Below are 14867 nucleotides of genomic sequence, written 5' to 3' on the forward strand. Positions count from 1 at the left end.
AAAACTAAGACACACTATTATTAGCCAAAACTCATAAACCTGTGTACTGGTGATTGGGACACATAGAGGGGGACAGTGATATATTGAGTGAGTGTGAGTTATAGTTGCATTATATTTTTTCATTTTTCACTAGGAAAGAAGAACAAGCTGCGAGTTTACTACCTTTCATGGTTAAGAAATAGAATTTTACACAATGACCCAGAAGTAGAAAAGAAGCAAGGCTGGATCACTGTTGGAGACTTGGAAGGCTGCATACATTACAAAGTTGGTAAGCGGAACAGGATGTATGTACTGTATCTGCTCACCTCATGAGGATTTCACTTGAAGGATGTTTTAAGAAATTCAGTGTAGCCATTAAAACCAAAAATTAAGCAATCATTACATTTGTTCTAGTACTAAAAGAGAAACTGTGAGGTACCAATAGTAGTGAACTTGAGGGACAACTCTGCTTGATGTTTACATGATCCTCAGGGCCAGATTCTCCCCTCGCTGTTGTAAATCAGGAGTAACGCCGCTAAAGTTTATGGAGTCACACCAATGTAAAATTGGTGTCACTGAGAGGAAAATCGGACTCTCAATCATTCATCTTCCCATTAATCATTGACCAGTTGGTTTTGAGAGGTCTTCACTCAGTTTTCCTTATTTCTGAACAATTCACGATTTTGAAGAGACTTTTCTTTTATCACAGTTTCACCCAGGCAGTAGCAATCAGGAAGAGACTATTTCTTTGGTTATATGCATTGAAGAAAACCACCAAACTGAATGACAAGCATTCATGTGGTACTGTTCAAATTATCACCTATCAGCCGTGATCGTATCCTTGCGCTCTTCCGATAGGAATATAGGATTTTCCACACCAGAACAAACTAATGGATCATCTAGTCTAGAATCCTTTCTTTGTCAGTGGCCAGTGCTAGGTGCTTCACAGGGTGATATAAAAGCCCACATAACTGTACAATATTTTCTACTGTGGACAAGAACATTTCTTCCCAAACTCAGTTAGCAAATCAGTTGGTGATCTGTTTATGCCATGAGGCATGAATATTGATGTCCCTGGAAATTTGATCCTAACTATAACTGCTGGGGGTAATTCATATAAATGGACTAATCATCTTTAAGTTGTGCTCTTTCTTTCACAGCTCATAGTCCACTGTGGAGGAAGATTTAGTCTGATGGAAGAGTTTTTGAAGGAAATGTCTTTAAAATTGGCTTATTAAATATTCCCCTTTATTAAATATTTTTAAATCACATGTAACAATAACTGCTGAAGAAAGATAATCAAACATCTTATTTTTTTCCTTTGATTCTGCAGTCTTAGATCTGATCTAATCAAAAAGGAAGAGGATTTCCCCCCTCTTGTTTCTAGGTGGTTTGGCCCAAAAAAATTCCATTGCAGTATTTTGTACTTTGATACTATTTTGAACAGAGGTACAGGAATGAGGCAACAAAAAAATCAGTATGCCACAATCCTAGTTAAGCTTTTAATCCATCTCTATGTAGTAGATAAAAACATTACCAATGGAAAGATAGTGAGAAGCTCTTCCTTGAGATAAATTGTGCAGTCTTGTTTGAGTAAAATGGATGTTTTAAAAATTAGTTTTATTTCAATTTTAGTGAAATATGAAAGAATCAAGTTCTTGGTGATTGCCTTAAAGAATGCTGTAGAGATATATGCTTGGGCTCCGAAACCATATCACAAGTTTATGGCATTTAAGGTATGTTTACGTTGTTACAAAAATACAATCCATCATCATAAATACATGGGAATTTCTTTATTATACAGATTATGAAAGTGTATCATTTCCTTGGTTATCCTCCCCTTATCAGGCCAGACAAGGAATCAAACACAGGTCTCTTTTGTGATGCATAGAACTGACCTGGCAGAGTTACCGGGCAGACTTTACAATGGCATGTCTCTTTCATACTTCAGGCAGGCACACAGAAAGATTCTTCAAGAATCAAGAATTTATTGTACTTAATACTACCTTTGAGATTATTGGATGCAAGGTGCTATAATAGTGCTAGGTATTATTGATAATTATTTATTAGTATATTCTGGGTATATGTTCTTCTGCAATTGAAAGTTTTTGACCAGTGCTGTATTGTTATTTTTTTCATATCGACTAAATAAATTATTTTGTCTCAAACTAATTTACATTTTAATGACATTAAAAAGTTGCATTTTTAGAAGTGTGTTTTGTATCTTTTTTCCCCTCAATGTTAATTTTTTATCTTAAGGTATAAAGTCTGATAATCTGAGGCCACTTTCTCTTTTTTTCCTTCCTATCTTCCCCCAGGATTTTTCACCAGCATTCTGCTTGTACATAAATTGTACCTAAACTAAGTGTGCTCTGTGTACTTTACACTCAGCACTTTATAGCACTTTCCATCCACAGATCTTTGCAGAGGGCTAACTGAAAGGGGCAGTGGATTCAGAGACTGTTTCATGCTGAGTAAACACTGCATCCCTCTAGCAAATATGGCTTTTTCAGGGAGGATGAGTGTGATCTGATGCTGAATAAAGTGAAGTGGACTTCATATGAGGAATTAAGCAGAGTTAAGGCAGTCTACACTAGAAGCGCTACATTGGCACAGGTGCGCCGTTGTAGCACGTCTGGTAAAGATGCTCTATGCTGATGGGAGAGAGAGCTTTCCTGTCAGCATAATATATCCACTTCCATGAGAAGTTCTCCCGCTGACATAGCGCTGTCCACACATAGGTCGGTGTAATTTACGTTGCTCAGGGGGGTGGCTTATTCACACAAAGTAAGTGGTAGAGTAGACCCGGCCTTAGAATGGGATGGGATCCACCTCCCCAAGCTGCGGGCAAGTTTTGAAGCTGTAGCTGAATTCTCCTGTGGCTGCTATTCGAATCTATGGACTAAATAGGCATCACTGCCTTTCCACACCTGTTCAGGGATTCACAGAGACTGGAATTATGCAAATAAAGAGTGGCCCTTCCTTGCCCTGCCCCACCCCACCCCTAATAGTTCATTCCTGTTCAGAGTCCTCATGAAAACCACTCAGACAGGATACAAATGGTCTCCCACCCTTGGTTGCTTTGCCCACACACCAACACAGACCTTACACGGCACAGAGCACCTGCTGTGGGTTGGAAGGGGGAATTCCTCCTTATGTGTTAGCTGAAACACTCTCTCAAATGAAAATGAGTACTCCTCCATGATCCTGTTTAAAGGCCCAAATTTTGGGGCTGCACAGAGGCACCTGCGAAAAAAGAACAGTGCTCACAAGGGGGAGCCCGGGGGGGGGGGGGGGGGGAATTTGTCCAGCCCACAGAAGATACCATGCAGGGGAGGAGCTTGTGAGTCACATTTTTTTAATGCATACACCATCTGACCCTGCAGTAGCCCTCACACACCACCTCTCTGCAAATTATTTGTGCATGCAGCAGAGGAATGTGTACTGGCTACTTCAAAGCCTATCAACGCTGGCAGAGAGTCGTGTGTTGTTCGCAGCGGTGAGGGTGTTTGCAGGTTATGACCCTAAACTTCGAGTATCTCTGTGAGGAAAAGACAGAGGGAATTTAAGTGATTATTCTGAAGGGGGGATGGTGGAGCTTGATGTGGAGAGAGCAGCAAAATAAGAACAGACGCGTGAATGGAATTAAGCAGCAGGGTGCAACTTTCATTAAACTCTAACACAGCGGGAGGGGCATTACCCACCCATCACCCATACTCTCCTATACCCGGTATTTACTTGATTCCAGTGCATGGGGTTATAGGGCTCCTTACCACATAACCCATAACGTGGGGTAGGTTCTCCTCAGCCTATTCCCCCAGGACTCAGCTCTCTGAGTCCTAGCACCCTCGCCCTCGCAAGGGGGACAGAGGGTGAAGCAGGGTGGGGACCTCAGCCAATGAGGGCCACAAGGTCTGACCTCCTCATGCAAAGGCCACAGAGTCTCACCCTACCACATGAGCCCAAGACCCAACACCAAAATCCCAGGTCTTTTATCTCTGGGAACTGTTCATTTTAGTTTCTTAACTGCACTGGAAACTGGCCACAAGTCACAATGAGTAAACAACTCCACCCAGTACCTCAGTTATGTACCAAGCACATTCCTACTCAACCCACTGTGGCTTCAAGGTGCTGTGAGGAAGGCAAAAGCTCCCTGGTAGTTTGCCAATTGGCCTAGGGGAGAAAAAATTCCTTCCTGACCCACCTAAACAGTAACCCACAGCATCTGTCAAACTGCGTTCCTGTTCTTAATTTGGATGGGTAGGGTGAGCTGCAGGAACAGAGGTGAATGAGATTCCACATGACCCACACTCGGAGCTAAATCCTGGGAGCTGGGGAATGCTGGCCAGTCAGCACCCCACTCCCCCAGCTGGCCAATGCATGCCAAAGACTCCCAAACAGAGGAGCTACCTATTGTCCTTTGGCAAGTATCTCCCTCCCTTGCTATTGGAACTGTCTCCCTTTCACGGCTGGCCCCATCAAGTTCCCCCACCCATTGGTGTGGATGGGTGGCATATGCCAGTATCTTTACAGGCTGTCTTTTGAGCTTTCATTCCAGCTGTTGGATCCATATTTTCCAGTGACTGCTATCCCTGCATGGTGAAATGCAGCATGTATGTAACATGTCAGACAGCCTGATGGTTATAACAGGAAAGACAAACATTACAGCAGCACTTTGAAACTTCTTGTAAGATATAGCAATACAAAAAGAGCCAGACTAGCAAATGAACGTGGACAGACAGAGTGACCAAGTAATACCCTATGGGGCATCTGAGATGCAATAGGACTATCAATGACACATTTAATAAGAGACAAACGTGGTTTCATAATTGTAATGTGCTGCCAATAGTGGGCTTTGTTTGTACCTCAGGAAACTGACTGAAGGGATTTTAAAAGTCTTTTGCAGATCTCCAGCACAAACCGTTGCTTGTGGACCTCACGGTAGAAGAGGGTCAAAGATTGAAGGTTATCTTTGGATCACACACTGGATTCCATGTGATTGATGTAGATTCAGGAAACTCTTATGATATCTATATACCATCTCACGTGAGTACACGGAGGAGCTGTGTTACTGTATGACTAACATGATGAATAAAGTACATCCCAAACAAGATTTGGAAGAGGGTTCGGCTGTTGGAAATCATGGCTAATTACATGGCATCTTGCTGTGAGTACTAAAATCACTGGTAATGGCCTCTCTGACAAGCGAATGAGAGAGGGTGAGAGGTACCATACACCTAGTTAATAAAGATAAAGGATCTGATTCGACAGTCTTTACTTACTTGGGGGCAAATTTAGCCCCATGCCAAGCCTCCATAGTCAGGCATGGAAAGAGGAATCCTCTCACATACACCACGGACCAATCGTGGTGCCATTCCATAGCTTCTGTTTCCGTGCTGGGGGGATGGTTAATAGGGAACCAGGTTCTGCCCCAACAAACAAAATGGGCATCCCAAGGAACTGGGCCTCTTAGTGCAGATCTCTTGTAGGGAGTTCCAAATCCTGCCCTTCACCCCATTCCCTTGTGAAGTAGTTTTTCTGAGTAAGGGCTGCAGGACTGGGCTGCAGGATCTTTACGGAATAAGCTGTGTTCCGAACTCTGTGTATGGTTAACAGACAAAAATGGACAGTTAAGTGAGACAAGACAATATGAAGTAAATGTAGCCTTTTCTGGAAGCCGATTTTGCTGAACTCTGGTAAGAATCTCTCATCACATGGTTTCAACTAAATTGGTTTAAGCGCATTTTGTGAATAAGGCCAAAGCAGGACTGAACTGAGGTTACAAAACATACTGGGGTTTAGGTTTAACTTGGTATGCCCACTTTAACTATTTATGGTATGTCCACACCTTGAATACTGCGTGAGGTTCTGGTTGCCCCATCTTATAAAAGATATACTGTATTAGAATTGGCAAACGTACAGAGAAGGGCAACAAAAATGCTTTGGGGTATAGAACAGTTTTCATATGGGGAGAGATTAGAAAGACTGGGACTGTTCAGATCAGAAAAGGGATGACTAAGTGGGGATATGATAGAAATCTATAAAATCATGACTGGTGTGGAGACAGTGAATAGGGAAGTGTTATTTACTCCTTTACATGACACAAAAACCAGGGGTCATCCTATAAAATTAATAGACAGCAGATTTAAAACAAACATAAGGAAGTACTTCTTCACACAACACACAGTCAACCTGTGGTCCTCACTGCCAGGGGATGCTGTGAAGGCCAAAAATATAAGTGGGTTCAAAAAAGAATTGGATAGGTTCATGGAGGATACGTCCATCAGTGGCTATTAACTGAGATGGTCAGGGATGCAGCCCCATGCTGTGAGTGTCCCTAAACCTCTGACTGCCAGAAGCTGAGGTTGGTCGACAAGGGATGGATCACTCAATAATTGCCCTGTTCTATTCATTCCTTCTGAAGCATCTGGCACTGGCCACTGTCAGAAGACAGGACACTGGGCTAGATGGACCATCGGTCTGACCTAGTATGGCCGTTCTTATGTTTTTATGTTCTTATATATAGTGTTTGAGCAAACCATTGGAGAAACCGGGGCAGCTGGAACTGTGTTTTAAATCAACATAGGAATTCCCTATCTGATCAGACGAGTGGCTCATCTAGGACAGTATCCATTGCCTGATAGTGCTGTCAGTGCCTGATAACTGACAGGAAGGTGGAGGAAATGCCGCCAAGGTAGCATGTTGCCTTAGCGACTGAAGATCAGAAATGTAAGCAAAGTAGCTGCATCCTAGTTTCTATCCTTCCTCCAAACACTGATTATTCAAGAAAGGAGAAGATTTCCTCCTCCCCAGTTCTGTACCCAGTATTCTTAATTTCTGTTTCGCTATCATTTGAACACAAGATGTATTTAGTGGTCAATAGCAGTTGATATATGGTACTGTCAAATGTCAGACGCCGTTTTCTGGGGGTGTAAATGTTGCAATCTCCTTATAATGGCTGAGGCTGTTTATCTGTGACACTTCAGACAGTTTGATGGTGGGGTAAACGTGACAAATTACTCTCTTTCGAGCCGATCCTTTAAATGCCCAGGCATAGCTGTTTAACAGGGTGGGATTTTCTTAGACTTTTTTCCCCTCTTTGATTTAATTCTGATTTGGGGGGATTATTTTAATCACAGATTCAGGGCAATATCACTCCTCACGCCATTGTCATCCTGCCAAAAACGGATGGGATGGAGATGCTCGTATGCTATGAGGATGAAGGGGTGTATGTGAACACCTATGGACGGATAACTAAAGACGTGGTGCTGCAGTGGGGAGAAATGCCTACTTCTGTGGGTAGGTGGACCCTTCCTCTTCTCCGTTGTCATTTACAAATGTAAAATAAGATGAGAAATAAAGGAAACTAAGATGGGGTCATTTGGGAACTTGCCAATCAAAGCAGACCGCTCTCACTCAGATGATGGACCTAGTTGTTGTCCATTCATAGATTGGGCCTTGAGGACTCCCTACTTAAAGTCACTAGACCGGGGAGACAATGTGCTCCAGTGAAGAGGGCACTGGTTGGGGAGTCAGGAGAACCTGAATTCTAAACTCCTGGCTCTACCATTGGCCTGCTGTGTGACTTTGCTTCTCCTCTCAGTTCCTCTGTTTCCCGCATCTGTAAAATGTGGATAAGGATGCTTTATTCTTGTTAAAGCACTTCGAGATCTATGGAGGAAAAAGCACTATATAAGAACCATTATTATTATCTATTATTTGAGTGCTTTCTCTTGATGTGGCTGGCTTCTGCTACTTCTGGCAAATGGAGAGCTACTTGATTCCTCTAGACAGTCTTTGAATACTGATTGTTGAGAGCGGCTTTGCCCATTTTGTTATTAATAGCCTGCCAAATGTTTTTAATGCTCTTTTGGAAATTCCTTTTGACAGCCTACATTCATTCCAATCAAATAATGGGCTGGGGAGAAAAAGCTATTGAGATCCGTTCAGTGGAGACAGGACATTTGGATGGAGTATTTATGCACAAGCGAGCTCAAAGGTTAAAATTTCTATGTGAAAGAAATGATAAGGTAAGTCTGCCTCAGAGTGTGCATCAGTGCTTTACATCTTTAAGATACAACCAGCTACCTTGAGGTTTCAGATCTAGTTTGTCTTGAGGTTAATAAGTAATCAATGTGATGATCTGCTTAATGCACACAACACACAAGCAAACCACTCCAAGTAATTCTCTTAAGTAGAGACAATCAGTAATGGAGAGAAGCCCTATGTTGACTCAGCTTGAATTTCTCCTAAGTGGTGATGACAAAGCTACTTGAGGAGTCTGCTCAAAACCTAATGGGCCCATTTGCCTATCTTTGATCAGCTGGAGTGGATCAGTTGTGTTTCCATTTACAGATTCTATTATAATGATTTTCTGCATAACCATTCCCCCATCCAGCAGAGTGAAAATGCTGCTGAAATATATACTCCAGTTCAAGCTGCCTCACCTAAACAATAGCCTGTACTCTAAAATATTGCATGGCCACAAATCAGTTCCATGAAATAAATCCATTTAGAATCTTGGCAGGTCAGTTACAGTTACACACACACATTACATTAAAAGAACATTATTAATGTTGCAAAGTCAAGTACTTAGAAGTTAAGAAATGCCAGAATGAAGGTTGCCTCTGCAACCTTAATTTGATCCCCTTGTGCGTACACATTGTGATACAATCTTAATAATGTTCTTTGAATGTAGATTTTTGTGTGTAGATTCCTAGGTTTTTCAAAAAGCAAATTGATAAAGCAGAAATTCCATCATGTGACATCATATTGATACCCACTCATCAGCAGAGTTGAACTGTTTAGATCCACTGCACAGATCTCTGCCTCTTGGGCTAACGGAATAACTGGTAGCAGTAATAGGATGTCATCCTCTGTGTGGATCAGCACAAGGGAGGGATGAGAGACCATATTTGCCAAAGGGTTTCACAGACGTATGCTAACAGCAGAGGAATGGTGAGACTCAGGAATTGGGAGTTACATTCCAGGCTTTGGAGGAGAGTGCTCTCTAGTGGACACAGACTCTTCTACACATTTTCCCCAGACTTGATGACTTCTGCCCCATCCTCTCCAACATGGCCCTGTTCCATCCTGTCTGCTCATCCCTGGCTACTTTTCCTAAGCCCAGGCTCTTTGCCCAGCCAGTTACTCTCTTTCTTCCCCCTACCCCTTCAGTTCCAATCTCACCAGACTCCTTGTCCCATTCTGCTCCTTTTCTTCCCCACTGCCCTGGCTTTTGTCTTCCAACGCATTCCCCTTCCACATTACCTGGGTGTGAAAAGTGGGGTCACGGAGAGTACAGGAGAGAGAGAGGCTCCCTGTTCTCAGGTCCAGTGCCTAGCCCCATTCCAGCCCTGAGCCCCATTCCAGCTGGAAGCAGCCATTACAGAGAACAGCCAGCTTTTGCTTCTGCAGTCCTGGACTGGAGGGAGCATGCTGAGCTGCTTTGTGGGGATGACACATACATAATCCACTCGCACGCAGGAGCTGCGAGCAGATGGTGGATGCACAGTCTGGTTACACATGGGAGCTGTGAGGGGATGGGGCATGCTCAATGAAGACAGAATTTTTAGAGATTTTTAGCTGCTAAAAATCAAAAGTCTCTGCTGAGCATGTGCAAGCTGCAATTTTTCAAAGGCTTATAACTTGGTGGAATTCTACAAGGATGGCAACAGGCACATCCCTATCGTAAAGGCCACCCCACTGCCAAATTTCAAATCCCAGATACGAAGTATGGGGGTGCTAGAGTTGTTCAAAGAAAAGGTCACCAGCTTTTTTTAACATAGCAAAAGAACAGAATTTTCCCTAATTTCATTCTCAGAAATGGCTGAACAATTTGGCTGAATTTTTCCAAAAGGTTGGCCTGAGGCAGACAACCAGCATGAAAAATTTCAGGTCAAACAGCCTGGCAAAGTGATAAACAATTGAAAACAAGGTCTTAAAATGGGAAGTCCTGCCTATAATAAACATGGCACTATGGAGCAACCCCAAGCTGAGCTCTCCTCTCTGGTACTGATAGCAAGTCAGGAAAGCCCCATAATTTTATTGACACCTACATTAATGATGATCTGGCTCGGTGGGTCATTCTTCAGTGGTTCTAATTTGCTCAGAATACAGCCAATACAGAGACAACCAACTTGCTGAACTTCCCTTAGATGATAGCACCAGTTCTCTCAGTTGACGTCTTAAGTGTTAGATTTCAGTTTCCTTGTACTAGTCTTGGAGAGTGTCCCTTTGCATATAGAAAATGTGGGAATGAAGAATGTTGTCATCTGCAGTGACTGAGAGGTTGTGTTACGTGATGGACTGAGACCCCCCTAGAAGAAAATTCTGCCAGGTTGTTGTTCATAAACTCTTATGTTGTCTTGAGATACTAGCAAGGTATAAGGTTCAAACTTAGTACTGTTTGTGGCATCCGTCAACACTTTTGCCTGGAGCAGTGTCCACTTGTGGACCTTTCCGGCACCCTCCCACAGCTGCAGGTCTCTGTGCACATTGTGGAGGAAAGTCTCTATCCCCCTGTGTTTGCTGGATGCTTCTATAACCTTCACCCCTTGGATTGGGATTGGAAGACTGGAGGGGCTTGGACCCATAATTTCCTTCAAGAAAACAGTAGAGTCCACTCATTACTGGGTGTTCCCCAGTCTCCTCAAGAGTCTTTTCTGGTCAGGGACACATTGTTTCTGCCTCAGTGGCTGTCCCAGCTGTCAGGCTTGTAGTGAAGCTCCCCTTATGCAGAGAGGCAGAGCTGCATCCTGCTCCTTCACCAGACATTCCTGAACTGAGCCAGGTTCTCTCCTTTTCTTCTCCCTCCAGGCCTGGTGTTAGCTGCAGGTATTGTAGGGTGGGGCTAACTGGGTTCTCTTTCATCCCTTCTCTGCTGGTATGGTGTTTCTCTGCTCCATCACAGCCTCCTTGTACTGCAGTCACACTACCTGAGAAACAGGATTAAAGTAGAATTTCACTGGAAACCAGGTGCCCTGTCTCCATTCAGCTCTCCTGAGAAAATTAAAAAAAAAAAAATGAAGAGGGGAAACTGGTTGGCTCAAGGTATTGGTAATGGGATAAGGAACCTTCCATCTCTAGGTTGCTTGTTTGACTCTAGCTTGGGTCATTAATGACTAAAAGACATTTGGTGGCTGTTAAATCTAAAAAGCTGAAAAAACATGCAATTAACTACTTGTTGCGGTTGTTTTTTTTGTTTCACCCCCCCCCCCTTTCTTCCCATACAGGTATTTTTTGCATCAGTGAGATCTGGAGGAAGTAGCCAAGTTTTTTTCATGACCCTCAACAGAAATTCCATGATGAACTGGTAATAGAAGAATGCTTGACACTTACCTTCATGGCATTATTTCTAATTTAAAGGACATTAAACATGTGGACTAACACTCTCGAGGCAGATACGGAAAGCCTTGTGGAATACACCACTCCCCACACACACTCTCACAATACAGTACACCCTTCATTGTTGCAGTCTGGTAATGGAGAGAGAGGAGTCACTGGAGATCCCTAAGAATGCAACACTATGTTTGGGGCAGAAAGAGACATATGCACTTCAAGAGTAGAGAAAGAAACCTCTGATGGTCTCCTGATTAAGCTGTGTTATAGTGGGTTATGAATTTTTTTATTTTACTTTTTCTTTGTCCCCTACTTTGTAAGAATGGGGAAGAAAATAGTGTCAAAAAGTATGTTTTTAATTCTGTCTGCCTGCTAGCATCAAATATATAGTTTGCTGTAAAGTTATTAATTAAAACTGGTGAAAGACAGCACAATAAATGTACCTTTTATCTTTGCGATGAAGGCCATAACCATATAGCTAAGTAATTTTGGGAAATCTTTTGCCTTCACCAACATTTACATGTTGCTTTTGGCAGCAACAGCTTAATGGATTTTTAAAGAAGAGAAAAATAATAGTTTTTCCCCTCTTTTGGGAAATGGATTTTAAATGGCTAAACTACTAGCCTTAGACTAATAAAATCAACAACATTTTTGTCAGTCTGTCAGTCCATATTTCTATCTGGATCTTCACATAATGGTGTGTGTTGATAGAGAAAGTAGTGTCGTTTGTTGTTACTCCTGAAAACAGTGGGAGGGTGTATTAGCATTTTTCCCCCATGCTACTTTATGCAAGAGGTCAAGGCAAAAGAAGGGGATGGAACAAAGGCTGAGAGAAACACAAGATCATTCAGGTGACAGATGTATTTGGAGGGATGCATGGAGCCACTTGGATGACAGGGTTTTTAATTTAGGATCCAGTCATACTGAGAACTAATTGGGTGTGCACAGCTGAATGGTTGGGCCCCACTTAAGGGTGATGCTGTGCATTCAGAACTGCCCTGGAGGTCAGTGATAGCTAAGTGTGCCTAGCACCGATAAGGATTGTGGCCCCAGTGATAACGTGGCTTCTGTTGACTTTGTCTCGTCTCCAGATATGAAGACTGGGACGGGCAAGTTAGAAGGTTCTGAGAGGCCCAGTGTCTGCTCAGTGTAGGGGAGAGAGGGGATTAGCTACTAAACCAAGCCAAAAGGAGATTGCACAGCCGAATTGTAAAGAATTTTTAAAAATAGGGTTTCTTGAGTGACGATTCTGAAACTATAATCACTTTCTGCCCCTCCTCCACTCCCCCCGAATTACCCAACATACAGTGAACGACAACATCTGTGCAGAAATATGTATGTATTTAGTTCAGGTTGAATTGTGTCCTTAAAACTCTGCTCAACTGATTTAAATTTTAAGTGAGTATCTGGGATTTTTTTTTCTCAATAGCTACAAGCATGGCTGCCCGTGGTATTAGGGTGTTGCATAACGAGATCTGTGTTGCTGTTTTTAACCTACCTCGTTTTGTTCGTTTTTGTTTTGTTTTTCATTTCGCTGTTTATTGCAGCACTGTTAGCTCCAGGAAGATGTAGAGAGCTTAACTGGCAATCTCTGATATTATATGTAGTAATAATGATGCTATTAAAAAAACAAATCAACTGTCGTTGGTCAAATCTGAATCCTTCACTGATTAAAAAAGAATCTCACACTGTCAGTCCCCCGGCCCTGTAATGGACTGCACCATCCATTATTGTGCCGGTAGGCATTAGTTTTGTTCATAGTCATTTAAAATTGGTTGCTGGCCATACCATCAGTGAGAGCACAATAAAAATCAGAAATCCGGGGCAAATGTATAGCAAGTTGGTGAAAATATGCTACTTCTGGCCTGTGGTTCTTAAAGTTTCAACATGGCAGCTTCGTAGGTTAGAGGCAGTTAAGGGAATCCAGGCAGCTTTACAGCTCCATTTCTGAGCCTCTGCCATTAAGTCACCAGGGTGCTGGTCTCAGTCAGAAAATAAAACCCTAGTAAGATAACTTGATCTTTAGCTCTGTTCAAAGCACTATTCATGGCTGTTGGTTTGATGGACAGGATCTGTGCAGGGGCAGTTGCTTCAGTGGCTCAGACTGCCTGGCTGTGTATACACGAGCCTATCTATCTGAAATTTCCCACTGTTGCTAGGATCATTGGCGCTCCACCTATGGCAGGGATGGCGAGAGCCCTAATGCAGACAAGCCTCCAGGCAGCCAATGGCACGTTAGCCGCGGCATTGTCGTTTAAGCATGCTCAGAGCGCGTCTACACAACCTTGTGGGCGTGATGCCAGTGGCCGCCAGCATTTTGTCTGAATTAGCGCTAACACTGTTGAAGCTGCAAGTGGTGGGAAATTCTGAAAATGGTAAATGCCAGCAAAGCTTGTAGTATATGTTCCAGCAGGGACCTTGAAATCAGCGCAGTACTTCACTGAGCACCATGGAAACCACAGTAAAGCACTTACCAGCTCTCCTCAGTAACAAGCCTAGGCTTACACATTCCTGTAGGGGTCTCCAAATCAACAGTAGGGAGACTTCAGGCTGTCAGCCACAGCAAAGCACTGTGGGTACTTTGAAAAGTGTCCTTCATTAAAGAGCAAATATATAATTTGGGCTAGCTATAATTTCAACCTAGAGCTGCCACTGAGTGATCAGAAAAGGACCTCCATTTTCAGCCCACATCTCCCACTACCACACATGTACACACCCTTGTGTTTTTTATTGCAATGGTTGTTTTATTTAGCAATAACTTTTCTGATTAAATTTAGCAACTGCTGTAGTTGTTGGATACTGGAATTAAAACGGAATCAGAGTAAATCTCTTCACTGACAGTGATTGCCACCAGCTCTTTATATTTTCACTGTGGCTACCTTAAACCAGAAGCTTCTCATTAATTTATGTTGCAAACTGATGACTTTTTTTTCCCCTAAAGTGTCATGTTCAGAATACACAGCTTTAAATGATTTTTTTTATTGTGGGTTTTTTGGGAACAGTTATGAAATAAAAGGGAATCATTGTGTTTAAACATAAGGTGGTTTGTGAATGTATTTTTTAAAAACCATACAGTCATTGAAACAAAATCATAAGAAACCAATATTGATGCATTCTTGTTTACAGAGGATGTATGTGAACATAACATAGATCAAAAACATTTCTGGTGCCAACTACAATAAAACACAAAACTTCAAACATCAAGCCATGCCTTTTATATTTTTGTACAAACCCTCTCCCCTGGGGTAGTAACCATTAGCAAGTCACAGAGGCAAAATAAACCACACTCCTTCAAAGGCAGTTAGAGGCTCAATATTCTGCAACAAAACAGACGTTCTTAGAAAAATAAGATTCACCATAAAAGATCAGATCATTGACCCATCACGTCTGGTACCCTGCCTGAGAAAAGTGTGGAAATATCTCCCTGGTGCTTGCAGCTCTCATTTATGCCCTGAACCAAGAGATTTTATTGTCCCTCCATAGCATCCTAGGTGAAACCGACAAAAATGTGACCAACATGTCCGTCAGTGTTCAACAGACCTCTAATA

At 42.5% G+C, this 14867-nt stretch overlaps 1 protein-coding gene across 14 annotated transcripts in view; it reads left to right on the forward strand.

Moving 5' to 3' along the window:
* TNIK (TRAF2 and NCK interacting kinase) overlaps positions 1-14523 on the forward strand; it is a 308730-nt gene extending 294207 nt beyond the window's left edge. For 13 of the 14 annotated variants that reach the window (XM_073359382.1, XM_073359393.1, XM_073359386.1 and 10 more), the window contains 6 exons: positions 134-268; positions 1615-1715; positions 4876-5025; positions 7119-7278; positions 7870-8009; positions 11214-14523. In XM_073359382.1, the coding sequence (XP_073215483.1) occupies positions 134-268; positions 1615-1715; positions 4876-5025; positions 7119-7278; positions 7870-8009; positions 11214-11297 (770 nt within the window). In that variant the 3' untranslated portion in view covers positions 11298-14523. The remainder of the gene's footprint in view (positions 1-133; positions 269-1614; positions 1716-4875; positions 5026-7118; positions 7279-7869; positions 8010-11213) is intronic. The other variant, XM_073359394.1, reaches the window with a different exon arrangement.
* The last annotated feature ends 344 nt before the right edge of the window (positions 14524-14867 follow it).

This window comes from Lepidochelys kempii, chromosome 9 (assembly GCF_965140285.1).
Source record: "Lepidochelys kempii isolate rLepKem1 chromosome 9, rLepKem1.hap1, whole genome shotgun sequence".
Taxonomy (NCBI): Eukaryota; Metazoa; Chordata; order Testudines; family Cheloniidae; genus Lepidochelys; species Lepidochelys kempii.